The following is a 23,434-nucleotide window of genomic DNA, read 5'->3' on the forward strand; positions in this document are numbered from 1 at the left end:
ACTGGTGTATCTGGGAATGATTTTAGACACCAATCTCCACAAACTTTCTCAAACCGAGAAGAACTCCCATCCCAGAGTGACTTGAGTCTGATTGGAATCAGGCCCTCAATCCCCCAGACATTCTGACCACGATGGGACCAGAAGTTTGGACGAACCTCAACGGATGGGTGTCAGTTGAGAATCTACAGAGCGGTATAAACCTTCTCATCCTTCCACACCCCTCGGACTTGATGCTGTGCTTAGAACACCTCAAAAAAAGGGAGGGGCCATAATGCTGCACCACACGACCTCAACCCTCTGGACTGAGTCTGAAAGTACCTTCACTTAAATCTCTTAAGAGATGAAGGCCAACTTTCTGGTCCTTCAGCAGCCTTATCGGTTACTAACAGACCACTCAGTGATGTGATTGGCGACAATACCACACACCACATAGAGGCTCACATTAGCAAGCAAGAAGGAACTTGCTCGTAGCCTTTTCCCATCTAACAGTATAAACACTAAGATAGACCAAAGTCCGTTCAGTGCCACAAGGGTATTGGAAGAGGTCCTGTCACATAGAGGTTTTTAGACCGGTTTGACAGCTCCTAGAGGTCTTCAGCCCCCTGAGGTAATTTGTATTTTTCCTAACTAACAAACCTTAGCTATTTAATCAAACTTGCCCGCCAGCCCTATCCCCTTGTGAAGTCCTACCTTTAAGCAAAGTGAGCTCAAGCACAGGTGTGTGTGAGGGGGGAGGTGTTAGCAAGCTACCCTCCCTCCCCCCCCCGCTAACTAGCGGTGGGGTAGTAAACCCTTGTTAAAATTCTAATGGCTCGTCATTTCAGCTACGCCGAAAGTAATTACCCATATTAAATAGCTAAGGTTTGTATCGTTAGGAAAAATACAAATTACCTACGAATTTATCATTTCAGGGCACTGTGCTTTGGTCTTTCCACTACACCCATCCTGGTCTCATGATCGGCTTCAGTCTCCTCCGTTTTAGGACGACTGACTGACCTTAGCAGATTCAATGGCAACCTTGCATTAGCAACGGAACTTCTAAAGTGTTTGTGCCAAGATCCAGTGATCAAGGAAACCTGCGAAAGTCTTCCCTACTTCCCTCCCAGAAGACTGGTGTATCTGGGAATGATTTTAGACACCAATCTCCACAAACTTTCTCAAAACGAGAAGAACTCCCATCCCAGAGTGACTTGAGTCTGATTGGAATCAGGCCCTCAATCCCCCAGACATTCTGACCGCGATGGGACCAGAAGTTTGGACGAACCTCAACGGATGGGTGTCAGTTGAGAATCTACAGAGCGGTATAAACCTTCTCATCCTTCCACACCCCTCGGACTTGATGCTGTGCTTAGAACACCTCAAAAGAAGAGAGGGACCATAATGCTGCACCACACGACCTCAACCCTCTGGACTGAGTCTGAAAGTACCTTCACTTAAATCTCTTAAGAGATGAAGGCCAACTTTCTGGTCCTTCAGCAGCCTTATCGGTTACTAACAGACCACTCAGTGATGTGATTGGCGACAATACCACACACCACATAGAGGCTCACATTGGCAAGCAAGAAGGAACTTGCTCGTAGCCTTTTCCCATCTAACAGTATAAACACTAAGATAGACCAAAGTCCGTTCGGTGCCACAAGGGTATTGGAAGAGGTCCTGTCACATAGAGGTTTTTAGACCGGTTTGACAGCTCCTAGAGGTCTTCAGCCCCCTGAGTGGATCGCTGGATCTCATAAGGGAAGCGGACATAATGAAAGAATTCATTGAAGTCAGCTTCATTATCAGGTACGAACCCTTAAGTTTGTTTATTAACTCTTAAGTAAAAAAATTCCTACTATATTGGCTGTCTCTAACCCTCCACCAAAGGTGTTAATCAGCTATATTTATAACTACCAGGAAAGTCTTATGTTTAAAAATGTTATTTTCATTATAAAATAAATTTTTGAACATACTTACCTGGTAGTTATATATAATTAAATTCCCACCCTCCTCCCCTCTAGAGACTAAAGGCATAGAAAATATGAGGGAACAGGGGATGGTTCCGAGATACCTTGCTGGGGTGTGCAGGTAGTACACCTGGCTATCCAATCGGCGATTGGCGCGAGTTTTGAATTTTCTGCTGTGACGTCAGAGACGTAAGCTATACAGTACAGTGGAACCTCTACATACGAACGTATCTACATCCGAATTTTCCAACATCCGAAGTAAAATTCGAGCAATTTTTCGACTCTACACCCGAATTTTATTTCGACACACGAAGTAAGCAATTTTCGTCGTACCGGTTGTATCCGAATTTTTCGACACGCGAAGTACAATTCGAACACGTTCTTACTCTACGCCCGAATTTTTTTTCGACACCCGAAGTAAACAATACCCGTATGCGTAGGTGGTACTCATAGCGCTGGATGTATTTTTTATTTCCGCCGATAGAAGGCAGCACTTCGACCTCGGAGGGACCCTTAATTAGCGTGACTTGGGTCATTCCTCTGTTCTGTTCTTGTCGGCTTCGTGTGGTTGTGCCCTGTGCGTTCTGCTATTAACTGTTTTAATCGTGAATTTTTACGTTCATCCTTTTAAGGTATTTTACGTAAAGCATGGGTTCTAAAAGGCTTAGTTTTGCAAGTGGTAATGGTAGTGGTGAGAAAAGGAAGAAGGAAATGCTTTTTTTTTTAGAAGTAAAGCAAGAAATTATTGAAAAGCATGAGTGTGGCGTCCGCGTGAGTGAACTTGCAAAAGAATATGGCTGAAATATGTCGACGATCTCGCCAATCTTGAAACAGAAAGAAGCCATTAAAGCAGTGAAACCTTCTAAGGGGATCACCATCATTTCAAAACGTCGTAGCCCTATCATAGAAGAGATGGAACGACTTCTGCTAATCTGGATCAAGGACAGAGAGATTGTTGGCGACTCCATCACCGAAACTATCATCTGCGAGAAGGCGCACACCATCTTCACGGACTTGAAGGAGGAGAGCTCTGGGAGTGATGCTGGGGATAGTTCAACCGAACCTTCCTCAGACGATTTCAAGGCATCTCGTGGCTGGTTTGAGAAATTTAAGAAACGGTCCGGGATTCATTCAGTTGTTCGCCAAGGAGAGACTGCTAGTTCAGACACAAAGGCTGCAGCTGACTTTGTCAAGAGCTTTGAAAGGATCGTGCAGGAAGAAGGCTACATAGAGCAGCAGGTGTTTAATTGTGATGAAACCGGGCTGTTTTGGAAGAAGATGCCCAGTTGAACCTACATCACCGCCGAAGAGAAGAAATTGCCTGGGCATAAACCAATGAAGGATCGGTTGACTCTTGCCCTATGTGCCAACGCTAGCGGGGACTTTAAAGTCAAACCCTTACTGGTTTACCATTCTGAGAACCCTAGGGCCTTTAACGCACAGAATGTGGATAAGGACCAGCTTCATGTTTTCTGGCGATCCAACTCGAAGGCCTGGGTCACTAGGCAGTTCTTTGTCCAATGGGTTAACCAAGTTTTCAGTCCTTCTGTGAAGAAGTATCTTCATGAGCAGAAATTGCCTTTAAAGTGCCTGCTATGCCTTGACAATGCACCCGCTCACCCCCCCCCTCCCGGACTTGAAGATGATATCTTCGATGAATTCAAGTTCATAAAGGTGCTGTATCTTCCACCGAATACCACCTCTATCCTCGAATTTCAAGAAGCTCTACACCAAGCACCTATTCAAGCAGTGCTTTAATGTCACGCAAAGCACAAACTTAACTTTACGTGAATTTTGGAAAAGCCACTTTAACATCGTGCACTGCTTGAAGATCATAGATCAGGCTTGGGTGAGAGTAACTCGACGGACACTGAATTCTGCCTGGAAGAAGCTGTGGCCTGATGCAGTTTCTCCCCGAGATTTCGAGGGTTTTGACCCCGAACCTGATCCCGTGGTGGGTGCAGCGGAAGACGTAGAGGAAATCATCTCCCTTGGAAAGTCCATGGGTCTGGAGGTCGACGCAGATGACGTCACGGAACTCGTCGCCGAACATCACGACGAACTTACCACAGAGGAGCTCAAGGAACTCCATGCTATGTCTGAGCACATGAGTGATGACGAGGTAGGGATCGAGGAGGTAGAACATGTGTTAGGTTCGGCGCAAATAAAAGAGGTGTTAGGAAAATATCAAGACGTGGTCGACTTCATCGACAAATACCATCCAAAAAAATTGCAGGTTTGTCGTGTAGTTGCGCAGTTCGATGATGTTTGCCTAACTCATTTTCGAAACATTCTGAAAAGCCGTACCAAGCAACTTTCTATCGATAGCTTCTTTAAAAAAACTACAAAACGAACTCGTGATGAAGAGGAAGGAAGTGGTTCAAAGAAAACGGCAAAGATTGAAGAGAAAACAATTCAATCAATTTTAAGTGGAGAGAGTGAAAGTGATTAATATTAATTATCAAAAAGAAAAAAAGAAAATGTAAAAAAAAAAATATGAAATAAAAAAAAAAAAATAAATAAGCTAAGTTAGGTTAAAGTTCACTTAGTGTAAGGTAGAATAAGTTAGGGTAGTGTACGTTTATCATAGTCACCCTCTCTACCTCCTCGCTACCCGTCCATCTCCTCTCTGCGTAGCAAGACCAATACCTGCGCTGGACTTTCTAAGGTAAAGTGACGCTAAAAACCGGTTTCTTATTTATTACTTTTTGATAATTATTCTTTTTTACATGTCTATTATCTAATTTAGAGTGCATATTGTCATGTGTAATTGTGTGTAGTAATTTATTAAGGAGTTATCTTAAGTTTTTGGGCTCAACCACGGATTAATCCTATTTCAATGTATTCTTATGGGAAAATTCGTTTCTACATCCGAACATTTTCTACATCCGAAGTCGGTTGTGGAACGGATTAAATTCATATGTAGAGGTACCACTGTATATATAACTACCAGGTAAGTATGTTCAAAAATTTATTTTATAATGAAAATAAAATTTTTCGCTTTGCTCAAAATCCGTTTTGAACTCACTTGTTATATAGTTATGAATACAATCTTACAACGTATCTCATATGAGGATAGAGTTTCTCCTATGTCAGAGTATTATTTTTACACTCTTACATGCCTAGCCTTATGGGTGCAGTATCGCATACCATTAGGAGGTTGGCGGAATTCATCACCTTTGTTCCTGTACAGGAAGAGATGCTCTTGACAATTCTTGGGAAAGTTTATCCTCTTAAGGATGAGGGTCCTATTAGCAGACGATGGTGTGTATTTGTGTAAGAACAAGTTGTTTTTTCAAAGTAATTCATATATTTCCTCACTAAAGAAATTGGAGTCCTTTAAGTTATACACTATTTCCCATCTCAACAACCCTGTAAGTCCCATGTCTTAAAAAGGGCAAAAGTGGTAGTTTTACTGACGCTAGTTAGAACTATCTTTAAATTTTAACAGCGCTTCCAGCTTAGCTAAAGTCATATTCCTATTAGAAAATAATGGTTTGTATAGTTAGGAAATGTACAAATTACTTTAAGAATTTATAATTGAAAGGACTCAGGTTTAGAGTTACAAAAAATGCAAAGTGCTTTTGTAATGTGTTATACAGTACTGTATTTCAAAAGATTTTTATTTTCATAGCTAGGAGAAATGCAAATCACTTGGAAGATTTGCTATTTCTTCTTGATAACTAAGAAGAATTTTTTAAAAAGTGTAACGATTTCTTCTTGAGAACTAAAGGGAAAATTTTCATACATTATAGTGTACCTGTACTCTAATTCTGTAGTTTTGACTTTTGTATTACAATATATTTTAGGTATAAAAACTTAAAAATTTACAAAAGTACAATATCCCACTCTTTATTTATATATAGAATTTGAATTGCAGACATTTCCTATGGTTTGTAAGTTTTCTCTCATTCTAAATAATTTTATTTACAGAATGGACAGAATCATCACAATTGGGGCTATAAAAGCCCTTTCAACTGCCATCAGTGAAGCCTACAATAATGTAAGTTTGTTCCGTAGCTGGAATACAAACCACGCTATTTATTAGGGTTTATACTTTTGCCGGAGCTGAAATGACGAGCCATTAAAATTTAGCGAGGGTTAAATACCCACACCGCTAGTTAGCGGGGTTAGGGGGAGTAGCTTGCTACCACTCCCGTTCACACACCTGTGATTTAGTCACTACATTTGGCCCTAGATGAAGAGTGGTTGTTTCCTCTCTCCCTCCTCGCCTATTCTGGACTGCCATTAACTTTTGTCTTTTAACTTATTTTTTCTTATACATGTATATATATGAAAACATTCTTAATGTTTAATTATATATATGTGTATAGAAATGTGATAAGTTTCCTTTTCAGTGTTTGTGCTGTGTGTGTGATACTTATACGACAACGACACTTGCGTAGATTAGCAAAGCCAGCACAGTTCCACTTCGTGGGGAACGACCTCTCCCTCTCTGGTCCATCGGTCTTCCCGTCGGCATATAACCGTTAACTCGGCCGCTGCAGGGGAATCGTCATCGCCTGGACCCTCTTCATTCAGCTATTGTCTTCGCCTTTTCCATTTTTCTATGGGAAACATGGATTTCTGAGCAAAGGGAATGTGGCCTCAGAGATTGACTACGGTCTTTCTCTTCTCCAGGTCGTTCACCTTTACAACAACAGTGTACTATTAGGGAAGCTCCTTTCCCGTGCGCGGGTTAGGTTGCTCTTCCGATTGTTTGTCTCAATTATTTTTTAGTGAAATTATAATTGTATTTTAACTTTCAGTTTTTCTCCGTGGGGAACACTTCCCTTCGGAGGATCAGTGGTTCTCACTATTAGTGAATATTCTTAGCTGATTTAAATAGTTGTAATTCTGTTTTTATTACAGTTACTCCGCTCAACCCTTCTCGCGTGGATGTCGACTAGGGAAGGAAGGGCGCAATACTTATTTTTATGTCGTTCCCTTGGGGTTCCTCTTCGGAGTTCTTCCCTAGGGAATTTCTATTAAATAATTAATTTTATTTTTTTCCAGTTAACTATGCAGTTTCTTCGATCAACTAAGAGTGCCGACAAAGCAGAGCTGTTCTGTTCATGCCTGGGGAATCTGCTGTCACTGCCGTCCCTCAGAGGACGTCGTCATGGGCGTCATCCCTTCTCTTAGAAGTACTGTACTCCCGTGACAACATGACCAGCACTTCAGATCATCTTAGAACGCTAAGGGAGGTTCGCCTCCAGGGGTTGGACAACTTCCCTTCCGAGGGAAAGTTTCCTCCCCAGGTGTGAGGTTGTTTCTCCCTTCCGAGGGAGAACTTCCCACATCTTAATAAATTCATCGTCTCCGACTGTTGTTGCTGCCTTCGCCCAGACTTCTCTCCCCCCTTGCTAAGTTCCTCTTCTTTCAGGGGCGGAGCACGGTCTTGGCAAGTCTCTTCTACGAAGTGCTTACCTCTCTCGTTCGCAAGAGAGGCCACTCATTGAGACTCCTATTCGGAGGATCGCTACTGTTAAAGGTCAGCTTGCTGATCTACCAGCCCTCAATGGGCGTCTTCTAGTCTCTTCTACGAAGTGTTCACCTATCTCGTTCGCGAGAGAGGCCACTTATAGAGACTCCTCTTCGGAGGATTGCTACTGTTAAAGGTCAGCTTGCTGATCCACCGGCCCTCATGGGCGTCATCATGGGTGTCTTCAAGTCTCTTCTACAAAGTGTTCACCTCTCTCGTTCGCGAGAGAGGCCACTCATAGAGACTCCTCTTTGGAGGATTGCTACTGTTAAAGGTCAGCTTGCTGATCCAACGGTCCTCATGGGCGTCTTCAAGTCTCTTCTACGAAGTGTTCACCTCTCTTGTTCGCGAGAGAGGCCACTCATAGAGACTCCTCTTCGGAGGATTGCTACTGTTAAAGGTCAGCTTGCTGATTCACCGGCCCTCATGGGCGTCATCATGGGCATCTTCAAATCTTCTACAAAGAGTTCACCTCTTTCGTTCGTGAGAGAGGACACTCATAGAGACACCTCTTCGGATGATCACGCAGCTCATCAGTTCCTGATCATCCTACCAGCAGACCTACCAGAGCAACCTTGCGCTGCAATGTAGTCCTTTGGACTTTGGTCCAGGACTCTAACGCGGACCTTTTTACGGTCCCCATCGGTGGATGTTTGCCCTTCCAAAGTGCACATCCCAGTTCCTGATCGTCCTGCCAGCTAACCTACCGATCTACCAACGCAACCTTACACCGCTGTTAGTTCTTGGACTTCGGTCCTGAAATCTTCCGTAGACCTTTACGGTCTCCATCACGGATGTTTGCCCTTCCAAAGAGCTCATCCCAGTTTCTAGTTGTCCTGCCAGCTGAGCTGCCAACCTACTAGCGCTACCTTCGCGCACGCCAACAGTCTTCTGTGTGCGCGCGGCAACAGTCTTCCGTGTGTGCCCGCCCCAACAGTCTTCCGTGTGCGCGCGCCCCAACAGTTCTGTGCGAGCGCGCGCCAACAGTTCCGTGCGAGCGCGCGCTCCGACAGTCTTGCGCCCGCTGACGGTCTTCTGCGCGCGCGCTGACGGTCTTCTGCGCGCGCTGCTGACGGTCTTCTGCGCGCGCCGACGGTCTTCCGCGCGCGGGCGCCGACGGTCTTCCGCGCGCGGGCGCCGACGGTCTTCCGCGCGCGGGCGCCGACGGTCTTCCGCGCGCGGGCGCCGACGGTCTTCCGCGCGCGGGCGCCGACGGTCTTCCGCGCGCGGGCGCCGACGGTCTTCCGCGCGCGGGCGCCGACGGTCTTCCGCGCGCGGGCGCCGACGGTCTCCCGCGCGGCGCACGGTCTGCTCTTGTGCGCGCGCGCCAACAGCCTTGTGCGCGCGCGCCAACAGCCTTGTGTGCTCCCGCCAACAGCTTTTGCGCCCCCGCCCCCGCCAACAGTCTTGTGCACGCCGACTTTTTTCCGCACGCGAGAGCCGATTCTTGCCCGCGCGCGCCAACAGTCTTACCCGCGCGCGCATGAGCGGGCCAACAGTCTACCGCACATGCGCGCCAACAGTGTTCCGCGCGCGCACTCGCCAACAGCCTTTCACGCGAGCACCCGATGGTCTCCCGCACGAGTGCCCGATGGCCTTGCGCGCGCACGCAGTCTTCCGCTCACGTGCGAGCAGTCTCCACGTAGTACTCTCACGCACGCCCCAATGCACCTTTGCACTGCCAGTCACATGCTTTGGCGCATTCTAGGGAGAATGCACAAAACTACCCAGTGCCTTACTGCGTGCCAGCGGTCTTCCGCACTTTCCTGCGGTCTTCCGCACTTTCCTGCGCCCTCCTGCGCATTTGCAGTCTCAGATCCAATGTGCCAACTCTTGCCAAAGAGTCAGGGCTCGCAGATCCAATGCACCAGCTCTTGCCTAAGAGCCAGCACTTGCCTGCTCTCCAGGCAGAAATTGAGCACCAGCATCATCCTGTGTGCCATTGCTTCATTACTCTCCTACACACTCGTGCAATAGGCAGTAGAAAGGAATAAAACATTTTGGACAGGTCACCATTGCCCCATTCCTCCCCGGAAACACGTAATATTGCCACTGGGAAAAGAGGAATAAGGCTTCACAGAAGGATTCAAGATCCCGAAGATTCCATCTTACAAGGGGAATCGAAACTTGGAATCCTTGGTCCCTGTCTCTTCTGAAGTTTCTTTTTTCCTTGACAGACCACCATCAGCAAACAGGAAAGCATCAACAGACTGATCTCTAGATCACTGTTTGCTGATGGCTTGTTCACGGTTTACTGATCGCTAGGTCGCCGATCACCAAATCGCCAATTGCTAGCTCAACGCTGATCTTTGACATCTAGTCTCTCCAATGACTAACGATCTCCAATTATTAGCGTTTCCAATCACCGATTGCTAGTCAATAACCAGTCATCAGCTTGCTGATCACTAGATCACCAATGGGCAGCTCATCTTTCTTTGATCATTAAACTCGGCTCGCTGATCTCTGAGCAGCCCATCTTCAGCTTGCTGATCTTTGACCAACCAGGGACCATAATCAGCTTGCTGATCTCTATCTCACCATCTGCTCACAGACCACCGATTCATCGGTCATCGGCAATTCGCCACCAGTTTGGGACTCAAACTTACTAGTCAACCTCTTCCTATAGATTCCTAGATCAGAAGGTATACAACGTACTTCTCGCTACTAGCCTTTTCGCCATCACACTAAAGTGATCGGCAAACATTCGACAACCCTCATCAATGGCTTGTCGACAGGGAACTACTTGCGAGCTTTCTCCAACTGCACAGTAACCACGATACCCAACGGTTAACCATTGATTAACATTCGCCAGATTGATTCTATTCTAAGGAATAGCATCAATCACATCAGGGCTCATGGTAAGGCTAAGCATTGCCTTCCTTCTGTTAGTTAAAGGAATTCTCTCTGACAAGAATTCTTACACTGGGTATCGCGCCTGATCCTTTACGACACGAGTCAAGATTCCAGTGTCGACAATCTTCCATGCAAAAGGATCCGCAAGGAGCTGTCCCTTTGGGTCGATGTTCACACCATGTTGGAGTTCAAACAAGGGCTAAGACCTCAGGTCTTCATTTGCACACTAGACCTAAAGGACACTTACTCCCAGGTCCAAACCATCCATCTAGGAAGGTTGGAAGATTCAGTCTAGACAAACAAGAAACACCAGTTCAAGGCACTGTGCTTCGGTCTTTCCACTACCCCCATCCTGGTCTCACAGGATCGGCTTCTGTCTCCTCTGTTTCAGGACGACTGACTGACCTTAGCAGACTCAGTGGCAACCTTGCATTAACACCGGAACTACTGAAGTCTTTTTACCAAGATCCAGTGATCAGGGTAAACCTGCGGAAGTCTTCCCTACTTCCCTCCCAGAAGACTGGTGTATCTGGGAATGATTCTAGACACCAATCTCCACAAAACCTTGAAACGAGAATGACTTCCATTCCAAAGGGACTTGAGTCGGACTGGAATCAGACCCTTGATCCCCCAAACATTCTGACCCCCATGGGACCAGAAGTTTGGACAAACCTCAGGGGATGGGTGTCAGTCGAGAATCTACAGAGCGGCATAACCTTCTCATCCGTCCCCACCCCTCGGACTTGAGGTTTTGCTTAGAACACATCAAAAGAAAAGAGCAGGGACCATAGTGCTGCACCACACGACGTCAGCCCTCTGGACAGAGTCTGAAAGTACCTTCACTTAAATCTCTTAAGAGATGAAGGCCAACTTTCCGGTCCTTCAGCAGCCTCATCGGTTCTAACAGACCACTCAATGATGTGATGGACGACAACACCACACACCACATAGAGACTCACATTGGTAAGCAAGAAGGAACTTGCTCGTAGCCTCTTCCCATCTAACATTATAAACACTAAGATGGGCCAAAGTCCGTTCGGTAGCACTATCACCCCGCTTCATTCCAGACTAGAAGAACAGGCTCACCGACAATCTGTGCACAGCATCTCAGATAAGGTATACCGAATGGTCTTTGGATCGCCTTGTAGCCGTCAAAGTCCCGACTTTACGGGGTCCTCCAACTAGGGATCGGATCGCAACACTCCTGAATCTCAGGCTGCCATTGCTCCCCAGCCCTAGACCCCAAGGCTCTCTGACAACAACGGTGGGTACAACAATGCCGTTTACGTCTCGTCCCTGTTTCATCTGAAGAAGGGCACTCAAGAAGGCTAGAACATCGGTCAACCTCTCAAGGACTGTCCTAGTTCCGCTATGGCATTATGCAGAACAGTTTCCAAACCTTTTGCAGCTCCTGATAGTCTCCAAGAGAACCCTCTCCACATCACAGACAACCCACTTCGACACCTACCACAAGCTATAGCTTTGCTATGATTGTACACCTGGAAACTACCCAATACCTCTTTTGTGAAAAGGTTGTCTAGGTATCTGAGGAATTCCTCAGCATCAGTTTACCAGGCAGTATAACGTCTTGTGTGGTTGGTGTCATGTGAAAGTGTCTCTCCACTCGATACTTCGATTCCAGCAATAGCGGAATTCTCGAGTATATACAAGAGGAAAAGACCCCCTATTCAGTTTCGACAGTTAAAGATGATCACTCAGCCTTGATCCTTCAAACTGAAAGAAAGGGACACCCTCTCATCGATAGACTTTTCCTAACTCATACGGACTTACAACTTGCCTTTCCCCAGTTGGAATTGAGACCTTCCTCTCGGAACATGGTTAAAATTCTCCGATCCCTAAAGAGACCTCCTTATGTTCCACTTCACCAGGCAACAAATTTTCTACTGATTTAAGAACACAATGTTCCTACACACTCAGACAGCAACCATACGAGTCAAGGAACTTCATGGTCTCTTTTTCGACATAGCCCATTAGTGAGAAGGGCGAAAGACAATGTTCAGTTTCGTCCCTGAGTATGTTGCCAGACACAGTCTCCAGAGGTGACGGATCCTAAACGAGTTTCCACTCGGTAATGGACGATCCAGATCATCCGTTACTGTACTCAACAGCCCACCCGGGTCCCTTCTCTCGTCATCAGCACTGGGAGAGACTAGAGGAGGATCACCGAAACATCATCTCGACATGACGACTTAGTGTCAGGGGCATAACTATGCCCCTGGTCCTTCTTAGCAGATTACTCTGTGACGCAGGTTTTACAAGAAAGGATATGAATGCTCCAGGTGACTTTCACAACCTTTCTTCTGCAAGACGTAACCCACAGGAACTCGATACGATCTCTATCGGTCCGGTGGTGGTTGCACAACAGCTGGTTGTATATCTCAAGCTCCTTGTTGGACAAGTAGTCTGCGTGAATGTAAAGATTTGACTGGCTGTTATTCTTTTCTTCATCCTACCCTTCTTTGGGGAAAGCAGCATCCTGGGTTCTCTGCATAAGCTGACCTCAAATCACTGCAGGTAAACCATGCTGCCTTGTGTACCTAGTATTAAGCTAATACTGTTGCGTCCCCATACCCTGGCGATGTGGTATTGGGAAAGGTTTGGTTACATCAGGTTTTTCCTACGTAGACTCGGAATAACTTTACCTAGACAGTCACACTTCTGTACGTCCAACACACAGCTTGCGTAGGCCGAGGACCTTACGTAGCAAGGTTTTAGCGAGGGCAGCGACTCTTTATTTTTAAGTACTAACATACTCAGATAAGGAGTCCCCGGGCAAAGCCAAAAGCCACCACCCTTCCTAATGGTGAGTCACCCATAATAAATAGCGTGGTTTGTATTCCAGTTACGGAACAAATGACAAATTCGTAGATAATTTTTATTTTTCAGAACTATACAAACATTAGCTATTTATACAAACTTGCGTGCCATCCCTATCCCCCTTGAAGTCCTACCTCCAAGCAAAGTGACTAAATAACAGATGTGTGAACGGGAGTGTTAGCAAGCTACCCCCGCTAACTAGCGGTGCAGGTAGTTAACCCTCGCTAAATTTTAATGGCTTGTCATTTCAGCTCCGCCATAATAGATAGCTAAGGTTTGTATAGTTAGGAAAAATACAAATTATCTACGAATTTTTCATTTTATTGAGATTACTGAAATTTTTACATGACTAGGAGACGACAATCTTACTCACCCTCCGTACTTTGGATGAACCATTGAAATAATTTTTTGTTGTTCTTACACAAATACAAACCCTCTTCCTTTACATAGGAGAGATATTAGCAAAGCTGGAGTACACGGTAGTTTAACATTTATGATGAGGGGCAAACAGGTGGCCGGTAGTTTCCTGCTGGAAGCAAGGAAGCTCCCCCCCTGCTCGCTCACTGAACGCTTACTTTGATTTTAGCCATCAGGTGGAACAGATGTTCTTCCACCGTCTGGAGTAATTTGGCTAAATAATTAATTTTCTTTCTGTGTTATGGATTATTTTCTGTGGGGATGCATGCATATATGCAGGCTTGCCTTGGGGTGTTGGGACGACATTGAGGCACCCTTATGAGCGCAAGGGAGAAGGATCCCCATTTATTGTGCCCTGCCTACTGAGGGCACTCCTGCAGTCGGGAATCTTCAAGGGACAAGTGAGTCATCCTTCTAGTAGATCGCATATGGCAGGAGGAGGGAAAGGAGGTCCATTATTATCATTATTACTTGCTAAGCTACAACCCTAGTTAGAAAAGCAGGATGCTATAAGCCCAGGGCCCCAACAGGGAAAATAGCCCAGCAAGGAAAGGAAACAAGGAAAAATAAAATATTTTAAGAATAGTAACAACATTAAAATAAATATTTCCTATATAAACTATAAAAACTAACAAAACCAGAGGAAGAGAAATTAGATACAATAGTGTGCCCGAGTGTACCCTCAAGCAAGAGAAATCTAACCCAAAATAGTGGAAGACCATGGTACAGAGGCTATGGCACTACCCAAGATTTGAGAACAATGGTTTGAATTTGGAGTGTCCTTCTCCTAGAAGAGGTGCTTACCATAGCTAAAGAGGAAAACAGCCACTGAACAATTACAGTACAGTAATTAACCCCTTGAGTGAAAAAGAAATGTTTGGTAATCTCAGTGTTGTCAGGTGTATGAGGACAAAGGAGAATCTGTAAAGAATAGGCCAGACTATTTGGTGTATGTGTAGGCAAAGGGAAAGTGAACCGTAACCAGAGCAAAGGATCCAATGTAGTACTGTCTGGCCAGTCAAAGGACCCCATAACTCTCTAGCGGTAGTATCTCAACTGGTGGCTGGTGCCCTGGCCAACCTACTACCCATGTAAAAGGTATTCTTCTCCTTTGGGGTCTTCCTCGAATTTGAAAAAATCCTGACTTCTTCCTCTGACCCCTGGTGTGCTTCTCTCTGAAACTTTTCCGTCAGTTACTTCTGGAAGCATTACGGAGAAGAGTGGTGGGCCTTCGACTTTAGAACAAGTCTCTTGGGAGACTTTCCCTTTTTTCCCTAGAGCATTGGGAAGGCCTCTCCCTTAGCAGGAGCCCTCAACATCTTTTCAAGTTGACAATGCCCTTTATTATTATTATTATTATTATTTATTGTTATTTATTGTTATTATTATTATTAATTATTAGTTATAATTAGCAGCAGAAGCAGCTAAGCTTCAATCCTATTTGGAGAAACAGGATGGTATAAGCTCAAGAGCTCCAACAGGGAAAAGTAGCTCAGTGAGAAAAGAAATTAAGGAATTAAACTATTATGAGAAGTATTGAACAATTAAAATTAAATATTTCAAGAACAGTAATAACATTAAAACAGATCTTTCATATATAAATTATAAAAAGAGACTTACGTCTGCCTGCAGGGCTCCCCTTCCAAGTTGTTGGTAACGGCTCTTGCTTCGAAGAAACGCAGGAGAGTTGTGGGCAAGGGGACTCGACAGCAACTGGTTTTTAGGCAAGATCTTATTTACTTTTTTTAAGATCACATTTTACTGAATAAGAAAAGAAAATGAGCTGAGGAATAGGTCAAATTATAGTAAGGAAAAACAATATAGAAATGACAAACTTATAACAGAGTTTGTATTTTTCCTAACATACAAACCCGAATTCTTTACTATAGGAGATATTCTAGCGCAAGCTGGAAAATACGGCAGAAAAACTTAACAAGGTCGTTAACGACCGGACAGGTAGATATCCATCTGTTAGAGGTGTGGGACCGCCGGTCGGTAGCTACTGTTTACCTTCAATCGGATTCTAGCTAGGACTATTCTAGGGGCCGGTGATGGAGGGAAGATTTGTGTAAAGAATTTGGGTTTGTATGTTAGGAAAAATACAAACTCTGTTGTATGTTTGTCATTTGTTCCTACACTGATTCAAACTCTCATTCTTTACTATAGGAGACTTTATCCTGAGGCTAGGGTGGCCAAGGAGTTCCGTATTCATAGGGAAGATAGTCCTCAGACTAGACTCTCTTGAAGAAAAAATCTCTTGTAAATCTTCTTTCTTTGTAGATCCCCATAATCTTAGCACAACTGAAAGTTTGTCGCTTCATAAAAACAAATGTTTCGGGATGAAGTTTGTCAGGAACGTTCGACTCGTACCCCTTCATACTTAGGATTCCCCCGACCTTGAAAAGGGGAAACCTTGTGACCACGAGTATAACCTGCCACAATAGGCCCTATAGAAAAGGAGTCTAGAGACCTATATGTCATGTCGCTCAAATAGTGAGCGGTGAATGTAGATTGGCGTTTCCAGACCCCAGCTCTTAAGACTTGGGAGACTGAGAAATTTCTCTTAAACGCCAGTGAGGCAGCCACTCCCCTAACTTGATGGGCTTTGGTTTGTGCTGCCTCTGGGTCTCCATGAATAGCCCTCGCAATAGATTTCTTGAGCCAGAAAGAGATGGTGTTTCGAGAGATTCTCTTCTTTACCTTGTTGGTACTAAGGAAGAGATGACAGAGACGTGGTCTGAAATGTCTGGTGCACTTCAGGTATTTCCTTAGCGCCCAGACGGGGCACAGTAACAACTGGTCTGTATCCTGTGTTACCTTAATGAGGCTGGAAAATTGAAATTCTCGAAACCTCTCATTGGCAGATGAAGGATTTTGAGTCTTAGCCACAAAGCCTGGTACGAAGTTGAGAAAGACTTCCCCCCCATCCCTAGAATGGGTAACGTCATAAGACAGACCATGTAGCTCACTGACCCTTTTAGTTGAGGCCAGAGCTACCAGGAACACTGTCTTAAGGGTCAGAAAGTAGTCTGAGGCCCTATTTAAGGGCTCATAGGGCGGACCCTTCAAGGAACGTAAGACCAAAGACACGTCCCAAGGTGGTGGTCTAATCTCAACTGGGGGGCAAGATCTCTTAAAACCTCGAATCAACAAGGCGATATCTTCCGAGGCGGAAAGGTCAACCCCTCTCAGTCAACAGATGAGGCTCAAGGCTGAGCGATAGTCCTTAATTGCCGAAACTGAGAGGAGCTTTTCCTCCCTGAGGTATAAAAGGAAGTCCACCACTAAAGGAAGAGAGGGATCAAGTAGAGACATGTCTCACCCTCTACACCAAGCTGCAAACACTCTCCATCTTGCTTGGTAGAGGTTTGTGGAAGATTGGCGCAGGTGCCTGGACATGTGCTCAGCCACTCTCTCTGAAAAGCCTATGCATCTGAGGAGTGACTGGACAGCCTCCAGGTGTGAAGCTTCAGCAAGGGAATTCTCCCATGGGGGACACCACTGTGTGGCTACGTCAGCAGAAGGGGGTTTCAAAGGAAGAAACCTTGGAACCTGAACCAGAAGGGAAGAAGGTCTGCGTACCATTCTCTGCTTGGCCATGCCGGAGCTATTAGGGTTAGATTGCAGTTCCGGGAGGTCCTGAGTTTGTTGATCACCCTTCTCAGCAGGCAAAAGGGTGGAAAGGCGTATGGGTCCAGGTTGTCCCAAGAATGTTGAAGGGCGTCCTGGAGTGCTGCCTGATGATCTGGAACTAGAGAACTGTACTGGGAAGCTTCGCATTCAGAGAAGTGGCGAACAGGTCTATTGTGGGGAAACCCCACAAAGCTATTACTGCCTTCGCTACTCGAAGATCCAAAGACAATTCGCCACTCAACACTTGGTGATGCCTGCTTAGTTGATCCGCCACGATGTTTCTCCAACCCGGGATAAACCTGGCTGTGAGAGAAATGTTGTGACCTTCCGCCCACTGGCAAATCTGTACTGCTAGAAGACAGAGGTCTCTTGCCAGAGTACCTCCTTGCTTGTTGATATACCAGACGGTTGTCGAGTTATCGCTCATCAGCACCACCTCTCGTCCTTATAGATCTTCTACAAAGTATTTTAGGCCTTTCCAGGCTGCTAACAATTCCAGGTGATTTATATGGAGAGTTTGCTTTATCGGAGACCAGACTCCTGATGCTAACTTCGGGCCTAGGTGGGAACCCCAGCCTCATAGCGACGTGTCCGAAAAGAGTTTTAACTTCGGATTGGGGCTTTGGAGAGGAATGCCCGTCTGGGTATTCTCTCTGGCTGACCACCACTGAAGATCTTGTATCACAAGAGCTGGAACCTCCCCTGGCAAGAATGGGGAATCGTTCTTTTGGGATCAATGGGTCTTCAGATGCCACTGGAGACTTCGCATTTTTTATTTTCCACCTGGAACTAGTTTTTCCAGGGAGGAAAGATGGCCCAGAAGACTCTGCCACAAAATGGCTGGAGGAGGCAGTGGAGACAAGAGTTGGGCGATGGATTGTTCCAGTCTCAGAAGTCTGTCTTCCGAAGGGAACACTTTCCCTACCTGCGAGACCTTCCTCAGACGGCCTGCAGTTTGAACAGACCAGGGAAGTTCAATTCTGGTCTTAGGGTTCAGTGGAGGACGACATAGCCTGTCTAAGGCTGGAGCGTCAGTATGTCGAGGAGACAGATGCAAATCGCCAAGACCTGAGATATTACACATAGTTCTAGAGCCCTTAAATAGGAGGACTCTAAGTCCTTCGACAGCGGCTCTTCCGAGGAATCCTCAGGCTGCGCTAATTCCTCGCGTGTTATTACAGGTGAAGTGGAGACGCGTGTAGCAGACAAACCTTATGTGTTACCCTTCGCATCTTTCTTATTCGAAAGGGGAAGAGCGATAGAAGTCAGAGTGTCTGGAGGTAACTGCGAAGTAGAAGACCATGTTACCGTTGTTGCAGGGGAAGGCTGAGCGCTGGATAATGGCGCCGCGAGCGCCTGACCTTGCGTGTATGTAGACGGTCTAGGAGAAGGTGACAGAATTATCGGCACTGACCTAGTAGAATTTGTAGAGATTCCTCTCTTTTAAAGGTCTGAAGTATGAGGTGGAAGAGGCTGAATTGATCGGCAATCTGCCCTTTTCCCTCTGCTCTCAACCAAAGAGAAGAAGGGTTGAATCCCTGCGTCTTCTTCCGAGGTTTTCGAGAGGCTCGTAATCCCTAATTCATTAGGGAGCAAGAGAACCGGGGAGGTTGTCCTGTCTGAAACACGAGGGTAAGGGGAGATTGACCCCGCGAGTGTATGACTAATATGTGAAGGAGAGGGTTCGAGGTTAGGGCGCGCTTTGCCCTTGGCCACGCTCCTGGCACGATTAGATGAAAAATTGCAGGAAGCCCTTCTCTTAAGGGATCGCTTATTACGCTTTGAAGAGCTCTCTTGTGACGAAGAGCGAGAACGTAATGTAGAGCTCTTTTTCTTGAAGCGCTTAGAGTGCTTAGATGATCCCTCTCGAGAGGAAGACGACAGCGAGGCAGAACGATGACAAGAGGAAGCACTTTTCTTAGGTTTGTGACGAGAGCGCTTATAGTCTCTAGGCGAGATGTCTCGTGAAGAGACAGAAGGGGAGGAAGAGCGAGAACGATGATGTCTCTTCCTATATCGCCTGTCTCCGGCGAGAACGTGTAAGCGAAGAATAGCGAGCTCTCCTTTTCTTCTTCTCTCTCTCTCTCCCTCCTAGCCTTCGAAGAGGGCGAGGACGATGACGAGGAGGTGGAGGAGGAGGCGGTACTGCGATGTTTGTGCTTGCGACGCTGTGATTTTGTAGAAGTGCAAATGGTGTGAGAAGTAGGCGCCGCAGGAGCTGAAGTTATTACATCCTCTGAAACTTCAGTGGGCACCGACTGAGTTGACGGGAGGTAGGCAAGGTCCAGAACTCCCAAGGGTTCCAAAACAGAAGGGACATGAGGCACAATCTTGCCCGCAAGGAACTGGTTCCAAACTTCCTCCGAAGGAGAACCAGGAAGTCCAAGGGAAGGCCATACCGCTCGTACATGATCTTGAATGGAAGCGGTAACAGATTCATTCCTGGTGGCGGAAAACATGCCCCACTAGAGAAGGCAACGAGATCCGCCTGAGCAAGAGGAATGGGGGTAAATCAATGATGCCACTCTTCCTTGACTTCCCCCTGGAGAAGGGAGCCAAGGAAGAGTCTGAAGGGAGAGAACGAGAGGCCGAAGAAGAGGCCCGAGACTCCTTACCTTTCGACGGCGAACCTGGAGGTAACGAGTCCTTCTTGGATTTCTTCTTCCTCTTCTCGAACTTCTCCTACTGAGTGGGCGACCACTCTCTACATACTTGGCAGGGGGAGCCTTCAGAACACCTATGACCTCTGCACCCAGGGCATAGGGAATGAGGATCCACCTCAAGCGGCGACGTAAGGTGCCACAGGATTTCGGGGGCACCCCGAAACGCTTCCTTATGATAGAGGACATCACATCTAACAAAGAAAAAGAAAAAGAATTAATCAAAAACCAAAAAGAAAGGCTAGTCTGCCAGTCAAACAAAAGCAGGAGCAGCGGTGTTACCACTGCGACGGCTAGAATTCGATTGAAGGTAAACGGTAGCTACCGACCACCGGTCCCCCACCACTAACAGGTGGATAACCACCTGCCCGGGTGTTAACGACCTTGTTAAGGTTTTTCTGCTGTATTTTCCAGCTTGCGCTAGAATATTTCCTATAGTAAAGAATGATGGTTTGTATCAGTGTAGGAACAAATAAATTTTTTTGATTTTTGCTAAGACTAACTATTGATTTAAAAGCTCAAGAAGAGACGACTGGTGAAATCTAACTGAGGCCCTTTGCGGCAATAGGCGTAGGAGGATATGATGATAATGAAGAATATATAAAGAAAAGAATATGGAAAAACTTGATATCCTGTAATTAAAAGAAACTAAAGGGAAGTTTATGCATAGACAAAAATATGTTGCAAAAATACTCCAATATCAACTCAAACCCTCAAGTGGGCCCTGCAGTATTTATCACCAGCTTCACATACAGTATACAGTCAGCCCTCATTCTTTGCAGTTGTTAGGTTACAGACACAGCTGAGAAAAGGGGATTTCCGTGAATAAATGCTGCATTAGGGTTGGCTAACTCCTAACCTAAGAAGTCACTGCGCCTTGCCAGGAGGGGATGCCCGAGGTGATCATTAACACAGTACATACAGCCTAATATAGTTTTCGTTTGGTTTCTACAGCAGTTTATAATCATATGTACAGTATATAGTACATTTGCACACATGTACACTACTTACTAGACACAGGTTACAGTACAGTATTGTCGTAAAGTAAATATTTACTGATTTCTTAACTTAATCAAACCATTTCTATATATAGTTAATATAGTACAGTATTATAAAAGCACTGATGTGTTATAACTATCATAATTTTCATATACAGTAATACATTTCTATAACTCTCATTACAGTATTAGTTATCTCTCTTATTTAATGTCAGGATACCAGAAAGCGCTCTCTCTCTCTCTCTCTCTCTCTCTCTCTCTCTCTCTCTCTCTCTCTCTCTCTCTCTCTCTCTCTCTCTCTCTCTCTCTCTCTCAGAGCTATAAACTATATAATATTGTGCATTGGACACATGAATGGAACTCCGGATAACTTTATGGCAATGCAACTCACAGTATAAGTAAATAAAATATGAGAGAAGTACTGTATAATATTTCAAATAAAACTTTTTGGGCTCAAGCCATGTCGTCCTGATGGAAGTTCCTTAAAGTAGCTTCCTAAGGGATATATGTACTACAGTGATATTCCCAGAGAATTTTACCTTGAGGTATCCAGAATTCTAACTCCTGGCACGAATATCCTTAAATTTTCTCTCAAGGATATTGCATGATATCAGAGGACGTATTCTTGACACGCCACATAGCAATCCGCACCCCTAATAGTGTTTTCGCTTCGAGGAGGTGTGGCAAAATAAAAGGGAGCCGTATCAAGGCTACTCCGTTCTCGTATTACTATTGAGAATGACAACAGCGCCATTCCCACGATGGCGGCCATTCCTTATTTTGTAGCGATTTCGCTCCGTGGTATTCCCTGCTGATCTAACTTTTCGATCGTTTTAAAGGATTATAATTATGCTTTCTCCATCTTCTTCCGCCTCTGGAAAGTTGAGTATCGGGTCTTTACTATGAGTATAATTTAGTACCTGTTTCACAATGTAATTAGAGTAATTTATTGTGCTTAAGAGCTAGGCCAGTTACTGGAGGCGCCATGGGTGCAGTCGTTCATTAGGCATGTGTTATTTAGATAGCAGAATGACTTCCAGTTTAAATAGCTTCATTTAATTATTTAGCTATTTAGGCAATTATTCTCGTAAAGATTTGATAATGTGCATAATTTTCCTTTCTCTGTCGATCGTATAGTTAGAGTTTCGGTGATTTAAGTAACCGAGATCTTGTCTAGCCTAGGTAACCTAACCTTGGCGTTTTACTATACGTTCAGACATTTCCCCGGTTACCCTCGTGTATTGTTTTTCAATTCAGCGGAGACTGATACCTCCTAGAATTATATGAAACATTACACGTCTCTTTGGAGATTTAAGGGTAATCTCTCTCCCTCTGAGTGTAGCTTCAGGCTACAACCCTAATAGCCATGCCTTGAATTTTATTCAGAAATGACTAACCTAGGGTTTTTCCTGCCTCTTCCCTTTAACCGCTGGTTGTGGTATACCAGCGGGTTTTGGGATTTAGTCAGAATCTCAGAGTATTTAGTCTTATGTCGGTGACCTGCTGGCAGGGCGAATGGGTTGTAGAATACAGTACCATCATTCCCCTGCCGGCTAGGCTGCCGGCAGTGGAGGTTAGCCCTCCCTAGCCGCACTTGGAGTAGTGGTAGGATACCACCTTCTACTTGCGACTAAAAGACTAGTCCTACGCCGCAGTCCTCTAGGCTGAAGAGTGATCTCTTTTGCCTAGGAGGACACGGCACTGGAACTCTGCTTCTCCCGTGTTGAGAGGAGGCGGCAATGCCGCCATCCCCTTAACTGTGTTGGCAATCTCTAGGATGGAGAACTGAGACTCTCCTATCACCTAGGATTCTCCCGATACTGAAACAGAGTTTCTTTTTACAGGCGGTGGGACTGACAATTTTGCCAGTTCCTTTCACACACTATACAGGACCCTGTTCCCTACCATTCTGTCCACTTTTGATGGCCGTGCCATTGTCTTTCTTTGGGCCGGCGTCTTGCAACCTTACCATTGCCGGTAGGTTGCCGGAGCCGGCCACACTCCCTCTCTAGCCATGACATTGGCTGACGGCAATGCATACTGCCGCCAACCACATCATCTGTCGGCAGCTCTGGTCCCTACCATTAGCTGATGACTGTCGGCAGCCAAGATGGCTGCCGGCTGCTGGCAGCCATGATGGCTGAGAGTGGGAAGTCCCTTGCTATCTCCAAGGTTCCTCAGTTCTCCCTTGGACTGTTATTCACAAGTTCTGTTGCCGGATTACTGCCGGCCAGGCCAGTACAGATAAGTGCTGACTTAGATGGCAGCACGCCGACTGTACGGATACTGCCGGAGGCTAGCCTGCCGGCAGTGTATTAGCAGCACCTTACCGGCAATAGTACTATAGCTGGATGGAAGCCTGAATGATACATTCTTCCCTTCCATTGGAACCTTCTATTCGGAAGAAAGGCAGTAAAATGAGACTTCCATCCTCTATTACTGTATACCTACACAATAAAGGAGTAGCCTTTCCTCCATGCTTTCTCTCTCTCTCTAGCTAGCATACTAGATATGCCGGCAAGACCTAGTTATGCCGGCTACATGCCGGCTGAACTACAGTATATGTTATACAAGTAGCCAGTATATCTACAGTACAGTATAGAA

At 45.6% G+C, this 23,434-nt stretch overlaps 1 protein-coding gene across 1 annotated transcript in view; it reads left to right on the forward strand.

The window, feature by feature from the left end:
- Positions 1-23,434, forward strand: part of LOC137639743 (uncharacterized) — a 211,274-nt gene that overhangs the window by 52,584 nt on the left and 135,256 nt on the right. Inside the window, exon 2 of the mRNA XM_068371988.1 lies at positions 5,880-5,949. Coding sequence (XP_068228089.1) covers positions 5,881-5,949 — 69 coding nt within the window. The 5' untranslated portion in view covers position 5,880. The remainder of the gene's footprint in view (positions 1-5,879; positions 5,950-23,434) is intronic.

This window comes from Palaemon carinicauda, chromosome 4 (assembly GCF_036898095.1).
Source record: "Palaemon carinicauda isolate YSFRI2023 chromosome 4, ASM3689809v2, whole genome shotgun sequence".
Lineage (NCBI taxonomy): Eukaryota > Metazoa > Arthropoda > Malacostraca > Decapoda > Palaemonidae > Palaemon > Palaemon carinicauda.